This window comes from Peromyscus californicus, unplaced genomic scaffold (assembly GCF_007827085.1).
Source record: "Peromyscus californicus insignis strain IS unplaced genomic scaffold, ASM782708v3 Scaffold_10__1_contigs__length_136768540, whole genome shotgun sequence".
Lineage (NCBI taxonomy): Eukaryota > Metazoa > Chordata > Mammalia > Rodentia > Cricetidae > Peromyscus > Peromyscus californicus.
Genome location: NW_026294391.1, coordinates 54,585,057 through 54,602,505, shown reverse-complemented (window position 1 = coordinate 54,602,505; position 17,449 = coordinate 54,585,057). Strand labels below are relative to the sequence as shown.

Genomic DNA, 17,449 nt, shown 5'->3' with positions numbered 1-17,449 from the left:
CTCCTGGTGTTATATTTAGGAAGTGATCGCCTATGCCAATGTGTTCAAGACTACTTCCTAATTTCTCTTTTATCAGGTTCAGAGTAACTGGATTTATTAAGGTCTTTGATCCACTTTGACTTAAGTTTTGTGCATGGTGACAGATATAGATCTATTTGTAGCCTTCTACACTTTGACATCCAGTTGTGTCAGCACCATTTGTTGAAGATGCTTTCTTTCTTCCATGGTATAGTTTTGGCTTCTTTGTCAAAAATTATATGTTCATAGGTGTGCAGATTAATGTCAGGGTCTTCAATTCGATTCCATTGGTCCACATGTCAGTTTTTATGCCAGTAACAAGCTGTTTTCATTACTGTAGCTCTATAATAGAGCTTGAGGTCAGGGATCGTGATGCCTCCAGAGGTTGTTTTATTATACAGGATTCTTTTGGCTATCCTGGGTTTTTGTTTTTCCCTATGAAGTTGAGTATTATTCTTTCCAGGTCCGTGAAGAATTGTGTTGGTATTTTGATGGGGATTGCATTGAATCTGTAGATTGCTTTTGCTAAGATTGCCATTTTTTCTCTGTTAATCCTGCCTATCTATGAGCATGGGCTTTCTTTCCATTTTCTGACATCTTCTTCAATTTCTTTTTTTAAGGGACTTAAATTTCTTGTCATATAGGTCCTTCGCTTACTTAGTTAGAGTTACTCCAAGGTATTTTATATCAGTTGTGGCTATTATAAAGGGTGATGTATCTCTGATTTCTTTCTCAGCTGTTTGTCATTTGTATATAGGAGGGCTACTGATTTTTTTGAGTTGATCTTGTATCCTGTTATGTTGCTGAAGGTGTTTATAAACTGTATTAGTTCTTTGGTTGAATTTTTGGGGTCACTCATGTATACTATCATGTCATCTCCAAATAGTGAAAGCTTGACTTCTTCCTTTCCAATTTGTATCCCCTTAATCTCCTTATGTTGTCTTATTGCTCTGTCTAGAACTTCAAGTACTATATTGAATAAGTATGGGAGAGCAGACAGCCTTGCCTCATTCCTGATTTTAATGGAATTGCTTTGAGTTTCTCTCCATTTAACTTGATGTTGGCTGTTGGCTTTCTGTAAATTGGCTTTATTATGTTTAGGTATGTTCCCTATATTCCTGATCTCTCCAAGACCTTTATCATGAAGGGGTGTTGGATTTTGTCAAATGCCTTTTCTGCATCTAGTGAGATGATCATGTGGTTTTTTTTTCTTTGAGTGTGTTTTTACATTGTATTACATTGTTGGACTTAGTATGTTGAACCATCCTTGTATCCCTGGGATGAAGCCTACTTGATCATGGTGTATAATTGTTTTGGTATGTTCTTGGAGTCTGTTTGCCAGTATTTTATTGAGTATTTTTGCATCAATGTTCATGAGGGAGATCGGTGTGTAGTTCTCTTTCTTTGTTGCATCTTTGTTTGGTTTAGGAATCAGGGTGACTGTAGCCTCATAAAAGGAGTTTGGTAATGTTCCTTCTGTTTCTATTGTGTGGAACAATTTAAAGAGTATTGGTATTAACTCTTCTTTGAAGATCTGGTGGAATTCTGCACTGAAACCATCTGGTCCTGAGCTTTTTTTGGTTGGGAGACTTTTAATGACTGATTCTATTTCCTTAGGGGTTATTGGACTTTTTAAATAATTTATCTGGTCTTGATTCAACTTAGGTATGTGGTACCTATCCGGAAAACTATCCATTTCTTTTAGATTTTTCAGTTTTGTGTAGTAGAGGTTTTCGAAGTATGACCTGATGATTCTTTGGATTTCCTCATTGTCTGTTGTTATGTCCCCCTTTTCATTTCTGATTTTGTTAATTTGGATGCTCTCTCTCTGTCTTTTGGTTAGTTTGATCAGGGCTTCTCTATCTTGTTGATTTTCTCAAAGAACCAACTCTTTGTTTCATTAATTTTTGTATTGTTTTCTTTGCTTCTATTTTATTGATTTCAGCTCTCACTTTGATAATTGCCTGGCTTCTATTCTTCCTGGGAGACTTTGCTTCTTCTTGTTCTAGAGCTTTCAGGTGTGCTGTTAATTCACTAGTGTGAGATTTCTCCAACTTCTTTATGTGGACATTTAGTGCTATGAATTTCCCTCTTAGCACTGCTTTCATAGTGTCCCATAAGTTTGGGTATGTGGTGTCTTCATTTTCGTTGATCTCTAGGAAGTCTTTAATTTCTTTCTTTATATCTTCCTTAACCCATTGTCGATTCAGTTGGGTATTATTCAGTTTCCATGAGATTGTAGGTTTTCTGTCATTTTTGTTGTTGTTGAAATCTAACTTTAAACCATGGTGGTCTGATAGAACACAGGAGGTTATTCCAATTGTTTTGTATCTGTTGAGATTTGCTTTACGGCCAAGTATGTGGTCGATTTTAGAGAAGGTTCCATGGGGTGCTAAGAAGAAGGTATATTCTTTTTTGTTAGGATGGAATGTTCTTTAGATATTAAGTCCATTTGAGTCATAACATTAGTTAAGTCCTTTATTTCTCAAGTTTCAATTTGGGAGATCTGTCCAGCTGTGAAAGTGGGGTGTTGAAGTCTCTCACTATTAATGTGTGAGGTTTTATATGTGGCTTAAGCTTTAGTAATGATTCTTTTACATATGTGGGTGCCCTTGTGTTTGGGGCATAAATGTTCAGAATTGAAACTTCATCTTAGTGGGTCTTTCCTGTGATGAGTATGTAATGCCCTTCTTGATCTCTTTTGATTGATTTTAGTTTGAAGTCTATTTTGCTGGATATTAGAATGGCTACACCCGCTTGTTTCTTTTTTTTTTGGTTTTTCGAGACAGGGTTTCTCTGTGCAGCTTTGCGCCTTTCCTGGAACTCACTTGGTAGTCCAGGCTGGCCTCGAACTCACAGAGATCCGCCTGGCTCTGCCTCCCGAGTGCTGGGATTAAAGGCGTGCGCCACCACCGCCCGGCTATACCCGCTTGTTTCTTAAGACCGTTTGATCGGAAAGTCTTTTCCCAGCCTTTTATTCTGAGGTCATGTCTATCTTTGAATTTGTGGTGTGTTTCTTGTATGCAGCAGAAAGATGGGTCCTGCTTTCGTATCCATTCTGTTAGCCTGTGTCTTTTTATAGGTGATTTAAGACCATTGATATTAAGGGATATTAGTGACAACGATTGTTAGTTCCTGTCATCTTTTGGTGGTATTGTGTGTGTGTACTTCTCTTCTTTGGGGTTTACTGCTATGGGCTTATCTATTGCCTGTGTTTTTGAGGATGTATCTGACTTCCTTAGGTTGGAATTTTCCTTCTAGTGCTTTCTGTAGGGCTGGGTTTGTGAATAAGTATTGTTTAAATCTGGCTTTGTCTTGGAATGTCTTGTTCACTCTGTCTATGATGATTGAAAGTTTTTCTGGGTATATTAGTCTAGACTGGCATCCATGGTCTCTTCGTGTCTGCATTACATCTGTCCAGGTCCTTCTGGCCTTCAAAGTCTCCATTGAGAAATCAGGTGTTATTCTGATGGATTTGCCTTCATAAGTCACTTGGCCTTTTTCCTTTGCTGCTCTTAATATTCTTTGTTTATTCTGTACATTTAGTTGTTTAACTATTATGTGGCGAGGGGATTTTTTGGGGGTGTCTAGTCTGTTTGGTGTTCTAATGGCTTCTTCTATCTTCATAGGCATTTCCTTCTTTAAGTTGGGAAAGTTTTCTTCTATGATCTTGTTGAATATATTTTCTGTGCCTTTGAGTTGGTATTCTTCTTCCTCTATCCCTATTAATCGTAGGTTTGGTCTTTTCATGGTGTCCCAAATTTTTTGGACATTTTGGTTCATGACTTTGCTGGCTTTAGTGTTTTCTTTAACTGATGAATCTATTTCTTCTACCGTATCTTCAACGCTAGAGGCCCTCTCTTCCATCTCTTGCATTCTGTTGGTTATGCTTGCATCTGAAGTTCCCATTCATTTACTCAGATTTTCTATTTCCAGCATTCCCTCTGTTTGTGTCTTCTTCATTTTTTCTATTTCCCCTTTCAGGTCTTGGACTGTTTCCTTCATCTGTTTCATTGCTTTTTCATTATTTTCTTTCAGGGCTTTGTTGTTTTCTTCTGCTTTATTTGTCCTTTCCTCTAGTTTTTTTTTTATAGTGTTCTTCCCATTTTTTGTTTGACTTTTCCTCAATTTCATTTGTGATTCCTTCTATATAAGCCTCTACCCACTTCATGATGTTATTCATAAGGCTGGTTTCTTCTGCTTCTTCCATTTTTTGATGTTCAGGTCTAGCTGTTGGAGGAGGGCTAGGTTCTGGTGATGGTGTATTGCTCTTCATTTTGTTGTATGTACTTCTGCTTTGACGTCTGCCCATCTCCTTGTGGATTTGTTCTTGGTCTTATCAGTGCACTTGGTCCAGACAAAGCAGATTCAGGAAGCCTCTCTCTCTTGTCCAGATGGGAGCTCCGGGGTGGGATGGGAACTCTTGTCCAGATGGGAGGTCTGGGGCAGGATGGGATGTGGGGGCTGGTCTCTAAGTCTCAGGAAGTGGCTGGGTTCTCCGGCGGATGGGCATGGGGGCAGGGCATGGAGATTGCAGGGTCTGTCGGGGGTCTTGGAGAAGGGGAGCTTTCCCGGTGGGGGTGGAGGGGATCCTGCTGCCCGATGGCCAGAACCTGGAACCAAGTTGGACAGGTCTTCCCTGGAATTACTGGTGCCCAGGGGTGGGACCTAGGGGCAGCCTCTCTGGGTATGACCCCAGGCACTCACCTCTGGTCCAGATGGGGACTCAGGGCAGGATGGGAGCTGGGGGCTGGTCTCTAAGTCTCAGGAAGTGGCTGGAATCTCCAGGGGATGGGTGTGGGGGCAGGGCATGGAGATTGCAGGGTCTGTGGGGGGGGTCTTGGAGAAGGGGAACCTTCCCAGTGGGGGTAGGTGGGGTCCTGCCCGATGACCAGAACCTGGGGCCAAGTTGGGCAGGTCTTCCCTGGAATGGCTGGTGCCCAGGGATGGTACCTAGGAGTTCAGGGCTGGATGGGAGCTGGGCCCTGGTCTCTAAGTCTCAGGAAGTGGCTGGGGTCTTGTGCGGATGGTTGTGGGGGCAGGGCGTGGAGATTGCAGGGTCTGCAGGGGGTCTTGGAAAAGGGGAACCTTCTGGAGGGGCCTGCCCGATGGCCAGAACCTGGGGCCAAGTTGGGCAGGTCTTCCCCAGAATGGCTGGTGCCCAGGGATGGGACCTAGGGGCAGGCCTCTCTGGGTATGACCCCAGGCACTCACCTCTGGTACAGATGGGAGTTCCCTATTAAAACATTTTAAATGTCATATTCTGTAGATCACTGAAGGGTTTGAAGATGACCTGTCTATCTAAAATATATCACTACTTGACCTTGAAAACATACCTAATATGACTACAAGTTCGATTATAATCTCTAACTACTACCTTTTGTTTTTTTATATCCTAATAGTTGGTAATAATAACATTCAAGGATTAGCAAATTGCTTTACATTGTTAAATGAATTGCATAGGTACAATATCCTCAACAAGATTAGAAATATACACACAGCATGTTCTAACAATGTCAATCTCAATATATATAGATAATTTGTATAAAATATATAAAAATCCAATCCAATGTAAATTATTTAAAACTAGTAGTTGTCTTTTAAAAGTAGATTCAATAATCTACCTTTTTATCTATATCATATCTATAGCCTCTCTTTTCTTTTCAGAGTAGATTCAATAATGTACCCTTTATTCTATCATTTCTATATCTCTTTTTTTCAGAGTAGATTCAACAATCTACCTCTTATTTATATCCTCTTTTCTCTTTTCTTTTTTTCCAAACAAGAACCTTAAATCTAATCTCCTTTGTTTAGCCCTTTTCCTGACCATTAACAACAACTTGCAACAATGACAACTATCACAAACCCGAAACTCACTGAAACACCAAAACCCACCCATGTAGCTAGAGTTTTCCTGCCTGGCCCACAGTCAGTACAAATCTCTCTCACCTGCCAGTCCCACAGCCCTCAGACCCAACCAAGTAAACACAGAGACTTATATTGGTTACAAACTGTATGGCCCTGGCAGGCTTCTTGCTAACTGTTCTTTCAGCTTAAATTAATCCATTTCCATTAATCTATACCTTGCCATGTGGCTTGAGGCTTACCGGCATCTTCACATGCTGTTTGTCATCATGGCGGCTGGCAGTGTCTCTCTGACTCAGCCTTCCACTTCCCAGCTTTATTCTCCTCCTTGTCCCACCTATAATTCCTGCCTAGCCACTGGCCAATCAGTGTTTTATTTATTGACCAATCAGCAACACATTTGCCATACAGAACATCCCACAGCACACCCACCCTACCCAACCTCTTTGGAATGTGAGTATCATCTTCTTAAAATTGCTTTCTACTGTTTGTAGGCAAAAGCATCTTTAGGGGATACTGAAAAGAAATTTTTTGGGTTACTTGTCAAGTTCTGGGAGAGGTAGCTACATCATTTGTTGTCCAGTCTCTGCATAATGTCAAAGTACAGGGCTTATCTCAAGTCCTTGTTTGAGTAGTCTGTGAAGCTGGATCATCTCAAGGATGTGGGATAATGCTTTTGTACACTCGTTTAATAAAACACTGATTGTCCAGTAGCCAGGCAGGATGTGTATGTGGGAGAAGAAGACAAGGAGAATTCTGGAAAGAGGAAGAGCAGATTCAGGAGATACCTCTCTGCTGTCCAGGGAGCAGCGTGTAATGGCACACAGGTAAAACCATGGAAAACGTGGCAGCATATAGATTAACAGGACTGAATTTAAGTGTAAGAGCTAGTCAGTAATTAGCCTGAGCTAATGGCTGAGCAGTTTTAATTAATATAAGCCTCTGTGTGTCTACTTGTGTCTGAGGGACTGCCAGACTATGGGGCTGTGGGACTGCCAGGCTTTAGGAGCCAGGTGGGACCAGGAAAACTTTCAGCAACAGAGTTTATTTTTAAAGATATTGTGATTAGAATCATTTCTCTGATTCCATTCTTAGTGTTTGTTTTGGTACATGGGGAAGGTATTTTGTTGAGTATTTTGTGTTAGTATTTATTGGAGAGAGTCATCTATAAGTTTTGTATTTATCTGGCTTTATTATTAGGATGTTAGTGGCTTTGCAAAAATGGTTTGGGAGAATTTCTTTATTCATGTTTTATGAAATAATTTAAGAAGGATTAGTGTTAATTATTCTTTGAAGTATTGGTAGAATTCTGTAGTGAATTACATCTGTACATGGGTTGTTATTAGTTGAGAGATTTATTTTTTGTATTGTATTAATTCTATTACTTTTAATAGAGCTATTTAAATTATTTATATCACATTGATTTAATTTTGGTAAATTGGATGCATACAAAAATTTAATCATTTCTCTTAGATTTTTCAATTTATTGGTGTATACATTCTTTAGATATGCCTTCATGATTTTGTAAGTTTCGTCATTATGTCTTTTAATGTCTACCTTCTCATCTCTGATTTGAGTAATTTGCATTTCACTCCATTTCCTTGGGTTGACTAAATTAAGGGTTTACCAACCTAGTTTGTCTTTTCAAAGAATCAACTGTTCATTTCATTGACTTTTTTATGTTTATTTATTTATTCCCTAGACTTAATTATTTATTACCATCTACTACTCTGGGCTTGATTGGCTCATGTTATTCCAATGTTGTAAGATGCTTAATTAAGTTATTTGAGATTTATCTGGTTTTACTGTAGGTAATCAGAGTTATAAACTTCCACTTTAGGACTGTCTTATTATATCCCGTTTTAGGAATCTTTTGATTTTCTTTTTATTTCTTCATTGATACCTCCATCATTAAATAGTTTGTTATTTCATATCTGTGAACTTGTGTATTTTCTGTCATTTCTCTTGCTGTTGATTTCTAGCTTTATGGCATTGTTTCAGAGTGAACATTTCTTTGTATCTTAGTATATGATCCATTTAAGAGCAAATTTGATGAGTTTCTGAAAAGTGTGTGTACTCTGTAGAGTTTGGATGGAATGTTCTGTAAATTTTTGTTCGATTTATTTGATCTATGAGTTCATTTAGTTTTAATGTTTACTGTTACTTTTTGTTATTTTTATTTGGTCCAATTGATCTGTATAATGGTGACAGTGGGGTATTGAAATTATTCACTATTACTGTGTTTGTATCAATCTGTGTTTTTATACCTAATGCTGTTTGCTTTGTGAAATATGATTTGCCAGTGTTCTGTATGTATATATATTTAGGATGGTCCTATACTCTTTTTTTTTTTTAAATGACTCCTTTTATTAAAAGGTTGGGTTTATAGCATGGTTTATTGTATTATACTTACACAGTTTAACTTCAGATGTAGGAAACGGTTCGAGTGACTTAGCTTCACCATGTATTCCACATGTTAACATGCAGTTACCACTGTACTGAAATCAAATCTGATGGTATCATCTTAGAAATCACCAGCCACAGACATCTTAGGCTGGGGATGCAGTGACTTTTTGTGAAGTCCCAAGTTCCACAAAGCAGAGCCTGACATTTTGAGACCAGAGATGATCAAAACCTGAACCACCTCAGCTGATATACAGATAAATCCAGACTGGTATAAATCACGGAAGACAATTTTTACTTCTTGTGGCATAAATGTATCACCTAGTTCTTTCCCTTGTAAATTCAAGGTTTAGTATTTGACCCTTCCAACTTATTTTCCTATGTATATTCAGGTCTGACACATACCTTTCAACAGCTGCGTAAAATGAAAACTAGAAAAGCCACAACCCTTTCGGCTCAAATGGTTAAATCTGTGAACTTCATTGTCATTCAACTGAATTGTCATGGGTCTGTTGCTTACCAGATTTGACACGCTAAAAGATAGTGACTCCTTCCAGAAAGACTAGAAACCCAAGAGCTCTGCTGGATTTTTCTGGGGGGAAAAAAAACCAAAAACTAAGCTTGTTTTGTGGGAGGAAAAAAATTCTCAGCCAGGTGTGGTGTTACTTGCCCTTAATCCCAGCAAAGGCAGGTGGATCTGAACTCCACTCCTTGGCTTTCATGCCTTCATGCTATCCCCTACAGTTTCATAATAACAGCTTAACCAACACAGAAATGGCTGCTTAGTCAATAAGTTTATTATCTTTATGAAAAAATCTTCATAGAAAATTGCTTTAGCTCTCAGCAGCCCTTTCCTGAGCTCTGAGGAAGCTTGCCTTCTTTTGAGCAACCCGATCTTTCTTCTGGGCAAGAGACATTTTGGGTCGGTTCCACCTCTTCTTCTTCACTTCTCTCTTGGGCTTCTTCTCATAGACTGGATTCTCTCGGATAGCAGCATGAGCTTTCTTATACATCTCCTCCATCACGTCTGGAGTCACGTTGTTCTTGAGGTACTGAGAGAACTGTTTCTTATAAGCATCTTCGTCTTCCTCCATCAGGTAGCGCATGTAGTCTGCGACATTCTGACCCATGATGTGCTTACGGTGTACTTCTGCGTTGAACTCCTTGCTTTCAGAATCATAACCAGGGAATCGTTTGGTACTATGAGGAATAGACAAGCCTCCATCCACAGCTCCCTTCAGGGCCCCAAAAACTTTATTGCCAGTTGTAGTTCGGGCAAGACCTGCATCCAAATAGCAAGTGAAGGCACCAGGCTGACCATCAATGCTTTCCACATTGTATTCATCTCCAGTCACCTCCACTTGGCCTTCATAGATCTTGTCCATACCAAACCTATTGAGAAGCCTGCGGGCCAGCAGCAGGCCAGTGCAATAGGCCGCAGCATAATTTGTCAGGCCGACTTTCACACCGTACTTGGGCAGCTCGTGTGCATATGCTGCGCACACGATCATGTCCCCTTCTATACGGGCATAGGCAATCTGGCAGATGATATCTCTGTTGGTTACACGAACTATCATCCTGTATTTGGGTGTGTTGTACTTATTTTTGTCTTGGATCACCAATCGTTTCCGAGCATAGTAGTCAGTTTTACCCTCTCGCCGCCTTCTAAATCTCACTTGGTATCTCTTAAAGTAGGCCTTATTCTTGACAACTTTCACAAACCCCATCCTGCGGAACAGCAACCCGCGACCGCGGCTCCACACAGCGGTCCTATACTCTTAACTCATTGTTCCTTTGTTCAGTGGGAAGTGATTCTCTATCCACTTCTGACTAGATTTTGTTTGAGGTTAGTTTTATTAGATATTAGAATAGAAATGACTACTTGTTCCCTGATTCTTTTCATTTGTTATGCCTTTTTTTTTATCTTTTCACTATATAATAGTTTCTATCTTTGATATTTAGATGTGTTTTTATTGAAAACATTTTATATAATATTTTGCTCATATTTTTCACTCCCCACCTAATTAACAACCCAACTTCATGTTCTCTTTTTCTATGTCTTTCAACAAAACAAAACACACACAAAACAAAAATAAAAGACAAAACAAAAAACACAAAACCTCCCAACAAAAGACAAAAATCAAAACAAACAAGATAAAAAAATCCAAAACAAAACAGAATGAAACACAAAGTCTACAATAATACCATTGAGTTTGTTTTGCTTGGGGAATCATTTTATTGCTATGTTCCTTTAGCTAATAGTAGTATTTTTCCCTAGGTCTGTGACCTACCTAGTCTCAGATTCTTGGCCATTTTTTTTTTTTTTTTGGTTTTTTCGAGACAGGGTTTCTCTGTGTAGCTTTGCGCCTTTCCTGGAACTCACTTGGTAGCCCAGGCTGGCCTCGAACTCACAGAGATCCGCCTGACTCTGCCTCCCGAGTGCTGGGATTAAAGGCGTGCGCCACCACCGCCTGGCGATTCTTGGCCATTTTAACAGTGTTATGTATTGGCTCTATCTCATGGAGTGGGTCTGAAGTCCAATAAAAAAGTTTTTAGTTATACCTGCCATTATTGCATCTGAATATCTTGCAGGAAGATCACTGTTGTGGGTTTGCAGGGTTTGCAGCTAGGTGATATTGATGATTACTGTTCTCCTATAGTAGTTGCAGAGTGCGTTCTAGTACCGTGAATGCAGTCAGGAGGGGTAAAGTTTCCAGTTAGGCACCAATTCAACTGCTTTATGTTTGATGACATAAGTAAGTGTTGTCTTCAGCAATAGAACCCTACCATTAGGTTGTGGGGATAATAACCAACAGGCTTGGCCATAGCCCATAGTATTTGAAGGTTTCCACAGGGCCCTTTTGGCAATAACTCAACAAGATGCAACCCATTCCTGGTATTGGAGGTTTTACTTGGTGGCATAAGATGTCAAGTTGGGGTATTATCTCTCCAATTATTTCATGACTTCACTTAGATTCCTTGCATACATGTATATTTTTTAAGAAACTTCTACAGTAGTAGGTTTCCATGTGGCATTTCAAATAGTCTCTAGTGTTAGTTGTCCCTCCCTATATTCCTTCCTTTACTCTTCTTTCCCATCTTTACCTTATTTGATCCTTTTATTCCAAATTCCCATTTGTTTCCCCATAAAAATACATACTATTTATTTCAGATTGTAGCATACATATTAAAGGTTTAAAAGCTAACATTCACACATAAGAGAAAAAATACAATATTTGTCTTTTTTGGTCAAGGTTACCTTGCTCTGTATTTATTTTTTCTTGCTCTGTCCATTTACCTAAGAATTTCATTTTTAATAACTGAATAATATTCTGTTGTGTAAATATACCACATTTTCATTAGCCTTTTATCAATTGATAGATAAGTAGGCTCTTTCCAATTTCTGGCTTTTATGAATACCAGTAGCAACAAACATGGAGAAGCAAGTATCTTTGTAGTAAGGTGTATAGTCCTTTGGGTATATGCACAAGAGTGGGATAGAGGGATCTTGTGGCCGATAAATTCCCAGCTTCCTGGGGAACTGCCACACTGATTTCCATAGTGGCAGTATGTTTACATTCCTACTAGTAATGTATAAGTGTTTCCCCTACTCCATATCCTTGCCATCATGAGCTTTCATTTCTTTTATTTATCTTGGCCATTCTGTCTTATGTAAGATGAAATCTCAAAGCAGTTTTGATTTGAATTTTCCTGATGGTTAAGGATGTTGAACACTTCTTTAAGTGCTTCTCAGCCATTTGAGTCTTCTCTTGTGAGAATTCTCTGCTTAGTTGTATACTCTATTTTTCAGTTTAGTTATTGATTTTTTAGTGTTCAGGATTTTTTTAGCACTTTATATATATATTAGATACTAGCTCCCTATTATCTATAAAATTAGTAATTGAGTGTTATCATTCTCTAGACTCTTGCTTTGCCTTAATGATGGTATTTTTTCATATCAGAAGCTTTTTGGATTTATGAGGTTCCATTAACTGTTGGTTTTAGTGCCTGTGCTATTGGTATTCTGTTTAGAAAGTCCTTTCCTGTATCAAAGAGTTTTAGCCTATTCCCTACTTTATCCTTAGTCAGATCTAGGCTATCTGGTATTACATTGAGGTCCTTGATCCATTTGGAATTGAGTTTTGTGCAGGGTGATAAATATGGACCTATTTTTATTCTACATGCAGCCACTCAGTTTGACTAGCCCCATTTGTTGAAGATGTGAGTTTTTTCTCCATTGTATGTTTTTAGCTTATTTGTATAAATCAGGTATCCATAGGTATGTGGACATATGTCTGGGTCTTCAACTCAATTTCAGTGATCAATGTGTCTATTTTTATGCCAATATCATGCTGTTTTATGACTACAGATCTAGAATACAGCTTGAAATCTGGGATTGTGATACCTCCATCTTTTTTAATATTCAGCACTGTTTTAGCTATCCTGCATATTTTGTGTCTATATAAAGTTGAATATTGTTGTAAGAATTGCTTTTTGTAGGATGTGATTTTTTTAAATATACTAGTCATACCAATCCATGAATATTGGAGATCTTTCCATCTTCTGATATCTTCTTCAATTTCTTTCTTCAATGTCTTAAATTTTTTAAAATACAAGTCTTTCATTTGGTTGTTTAGAGTTACCCTACGGGTTTTTTATTTGTTTTTTTTTTGTTTGATTTGAGACTGTTGTTAAAGGATATTGTTGTTCTGATTTCTTTCTTAATTTGTTTATCATTTGTGTACACAGTAAGACTACCGATTTTTGTCTATTAATTCTGTATGCTGCTACTTTGCTGAAAGCGTTTATCAGCTGTAGTAGTTTCCTGTTGGAATTTTAGGGCCACTAATGTATACTATCATATCATCTGCAAATGAAGATACTTTTGACTTCTTCCTTTCCAATTTGTATCTGCTTGGTCTCCTTCTGTTGTCTGATTGTTCTAGCTAAGACTTTAAGTATTATATAGAATAGGTATGGAAAAGTGGATGACCTTGTTTTGTTTCTGAATTTAGTGAAAATTCTTTGAGTTTCTCTACATTTAATTTGGTATTGGCTATGGGCTTTCTATAAACTGCCTTTATTATGTTGAGGTATGTTTCTTGTATCCCAAGCCTTTCCAGAAGTTTTATCATGAAGAGGTGCTGGATTTTGTCAAAGACTTTTTTTTTGCATTAATTAGATGATCTTGTTTTTGTTTTTCACTCTGTTTATATGGTGGACTACATTTATCAATTTACCTATGTTGGACCATCCCTTCATCTCTATGATGAAGCCTACTAGATCATGGTGGGTGATCTTTTTGATGTATTATTGGATTCTGTTTGCAAGTATTTTATTGAGAATTTTTGCATCGATGTTCAAAGGGAGAATTGGTCTGTAATTCTCTTTCATTATTGGGTCTTTATATGGTTTAAGTATCAGAATAACTGGGGCATTGTTAAAAGAAATGGATAATGTTCCTTGTGTTGGTACTATTATTCCACTAAATGGATACTATTAAACTGACTTCTAATGACTTATCTTTATACCCATATACTAATAAATTTCTTAACCCTTATCAGTAAAACCTCTTTTGTAATATATGGTGATTAACACAGAGTTCCATAAATAGTCAAGGTACAGAGAATGATAGACTACTGAATTCTCAGCCTTAAATGCCCTATCTACATCACATCCTTTCTTCTCAAGGCTCATTTTGAAAGGCGGGAAGATGGATTGTAAAAGCCAGTAATGGTGGAGGACTACAATGAAACATTGTTTTCTTGACACGACAAGGCAGGTGCATATATGAGTGGACAGGAGTTGTGGTTGTGACAGCATGCATAAGACCCATTCAGTCTCAAGCCAGATGAAATCTAAGCATTGAGAGGTGAATTAGGCATGAACTCTTAACTCTAGCTTAGGAGCTATTTGCAATTGACAGCTGCTTGGAGCAGGAGATTTCAGTTTTCTTTAATAGCATAGCTCCTTAGAGCTGGTGATCTCCTATCATGTAGGTCCTATAGATCAAACTCAGGCCATCAGGCTTGGTGCCAAACTCCTTTACTCTCTGAGCCATATCACCATCCCCTCCCACAAATGTGATTTATTTTAAAATTGAGACTCAAATAATAAAAAAGGGCAAAGATTTTGGGAGGCAGGATTCCAGTAAAAGATAAAAATGTGCTAAAAATTCTTAATGCTCTGAAAAGTTAAAAACAAATGTAATCTTTAGTTTAAGGTCATAGAGAAATCAGGTTTATATTGACATGCAGCTTTCTTACTGCTGACCAACATTCATGGTGCTGGAAGGTGCTATGGAGGCTACTGTGGAAGAAAAACCATTAATGGTCTTACCCAGCTGTGTCCCCTGTCAGGCAAGATATGTCCACTGTTGCAATCGAGAATGGAGTTATGGGAGGAACCAACTGACTTTTGAATGAATTTGAGGCCTGTTACATAGTAGGCAACTGATGGCTGATACTATGACCCTGGTCAAAACCACACGGATGACAAAGGTGAGTTAGGGAGAAAACTGTCATGTTTTTTGCTCAATAGACATGCTGCCAAACTACTCTCTAAATATTTATAATATAATCATACACTGGTGTTGTTCTCATCGTTGGTCAGAGAAGCTTCTTTTGACAGTGTGTGGTGGTTACTGCATAGACTCCTAACTGACTAATTTTTGAGAGTAGCTGTCTGAACCAAGAACTTATAAGGTTTAGAGCAGGGGAGTAACACATAATCTATGTCCCTAAAACTTAATATGACTATAGTGATAGTAAAATACAGGAGAGAGAGAGAGAGAGAGAGAGAGAGAGAGAGAGAGAGAGAGAGATAGAGACAGAGAGACAGAGAGAGACAGAGACAGAGAGAGAGAGAGAGACAGAGAGAGAGAGACAGAGACAGACACACACAGAGAGATCAATAGAGGAAGTTAGAAAAAAATTCCATGTAAGAGATTACATCAGCTTAGAATAAGTTGCAAGGGGGGAATATGAACAGCAAATGGGCCCCAAACTTGTGTTTTCAGTAATTGACAAATAATGGTATCATTTATAGAGACTCAAAAGATAATTGGAATTTTGAGGGGCCATTCATAGTAGTAATCAAGATTTCAGTTTCAAATATAGTAATATTAAGACATTTACAAGAAGATGTCTCAATGCTTAAGAGCTGCTTGTGCTTGGTGCTCTTCTAGAGGACTTGAGCTCAGTTCCCAGAACCTACACCAAGTAGCTCACAACCACCTGTAACTTCATGTCTCCAGGGGTTCTGATGCCTTCTTCTGGCCTCTGAGTGCACCACCTTTACCCACATGCACATAGTCATGCACGGATGTATACACATAGACATACATTTTTTAAAAGTTAAAAAAGGAAAAATATTTATAAATACTAAAGTAGAAGTATTAAATAAGAAAGTAAATAGTCTCTTACAAAGAATTTTGTGTTATTGCAATGGTTTGAGTATGCTTTATTGTCTCCAAAGTTAATGTTGGATTTTGGTCTTAAGTGTTGTATGGTGAGCCTTCCAGAGCTGATTAGACCAATAAATTGGATAATTGTCTTACTTGTAGGATTGCGTAGGATTGGGCCAATTCTTGTTTGATTTGAATAATAACTGTGTCCATGGATTGTTTTTATAGCAAGGCTTACTCCTTCATTTTTCTCTTTTTCCACATGCTTAATTAAGGGGATCTATTTCATATCATTCAAGTATATTTTCTTTTCCCATTGATTAGATAGCATCTCCTTTAGCAGTAAATTTAACAAAGATTTTCAAAGTATCTGGTACATGTGAGTCACTGTTATAGGAGCTCAAGAAAGATCAACGAATAGACAGAAAAAGAATCTTGCTTTTAAATATCATACGTGCTAGAATAATAAAGACAAAAGAAAAAGACTAAAATTAGTTAATCAATATCTTATGCTAGAAGATTATCTGTGTCCTGATACATTGATCTGGATAGAACGATCATGAGTTCTGAGAAAAAAGAGCATTGAAACTTAAGTATTTATGTTAGGTTTCACTAAGTAAATGACATTTGGTTAACACTTAACAGGAAAGAGGCAGTTTTCTAAAAAGGCTTTCAGGTAGACAGAATAGTTTATGCAATAGGTTTGAAAGTCTGTTCAACTATAGCTGTGGGCTCCACATATCTCAGGATAGCTATGAATATAACCCAATGTATTAATAGATCACAACATCATGTTGCAATGTCAAAAAATTGGGCACACCTACAAGCTTAAGGCAACAGCACGTCTAACATATCTGAGAAATAGCAGAGGGTAGTGTGGTAGAAGCAGAGTGAGCAGTGAGGGGAGAAAATAGCAAATAAAATCAAGCTCATGTATGCCCATAAAAGCCATTGTAAGTCATGAAATGTTTCCGCTAAATTAAAAGGAAATCTGCTGGAAGATTTCCATTGGAAAAATGACCTGATTCGGTTTATATGTTAAAAGAATCACTCTGACTGCTATGCTGAGAATATGCTATAGCTTTCGTTTTGCTGCTTCTGGCCAAATAACCCCAACTAATACACAGAAAATGTAAGAAGAATAAGCAAAGGCATGGAAGCTGTAAATATCAAACTGGGGAAACAATTTGTTCTGGGAAATGGCAGAGGTCAGATGATGAATTTTGTGTTCCACGTTAAGAAACTTGGTCTTTATAAATTCTGAACATCAGCCTCTAGTCTGAAATATGTCTGGCAAAGATATCTCCCACTCTGTAGGCTTTATTTTCACTCTGCCGATAGTTTTCCTTGTTCTACAGAAGCTTGTACATTTCTTGTAGTCTCGTTTGTTATTTTTGAGGACTATTTCCTGTGCTACTAGAATCCTGTTCAGAAACATCTTGCATATACCCAAATCTAGAAGGGTATTTTCTAAGTTTTACTCTAGCCATTTAGGCATTTCAAGTTTTAAACTAAGGTCCTCAATCCATTTTTTTTTATTTTATTTTACAGTATAATTCGGTTCTACATATCAGCCACGGATTCCCTTGTTCTCCCCCCTCCCGCCCCTCTCCCCTTCCCCCCAGCCCACCCCTCATTCCCACCTCCTCCAGGGCAAAGCCTCCCCTGAGGACTGAGATCAACCTGGTAGACTCAGTCCAGGCAGGTCCAGTCCCCTCCTCCCAGGCCAAATCAAGCGACCCTGAATAAGCCCCAGGT

General features: G+C 38.2%; 1 protein-coding gene across 1 annotated transcript; it reads right to left on the bottom strand.

The window, feature by feature from the left end:
- Window positions 1-8,260: 8,260 nt before the first annotated feature.
- On the bottom strand, window positions 8,261-10,069 carry LOC128107400 (60S ribosomal protein L5). Its single transcript, XM_052733216.1, has one exon. It carries the CDS (start codon window positions 10,011-10,013, stop codon window positions 9,120-9,122), a length of 894 nt encoding a protein of 297 aa, XP_052589176.1. The 5' UTR covers window positions 10,014-10,069; the 3' UTR covers window positions 8,261-9,119.
- Between the last annotated feature and the right edge of the window lie 7,380 nt (window positions 10,070-17,449).

Bases quoted from the DNA above. Each gene is read 5' to 3' on its own strand.
- LOC128107400 (XM_052733216.1), bottom strand. From the start codon at position 10,013: ATGGGGTTTGTGAAAGTTGTCAAGAATAAGGCCTACTTTAAGAGATAC.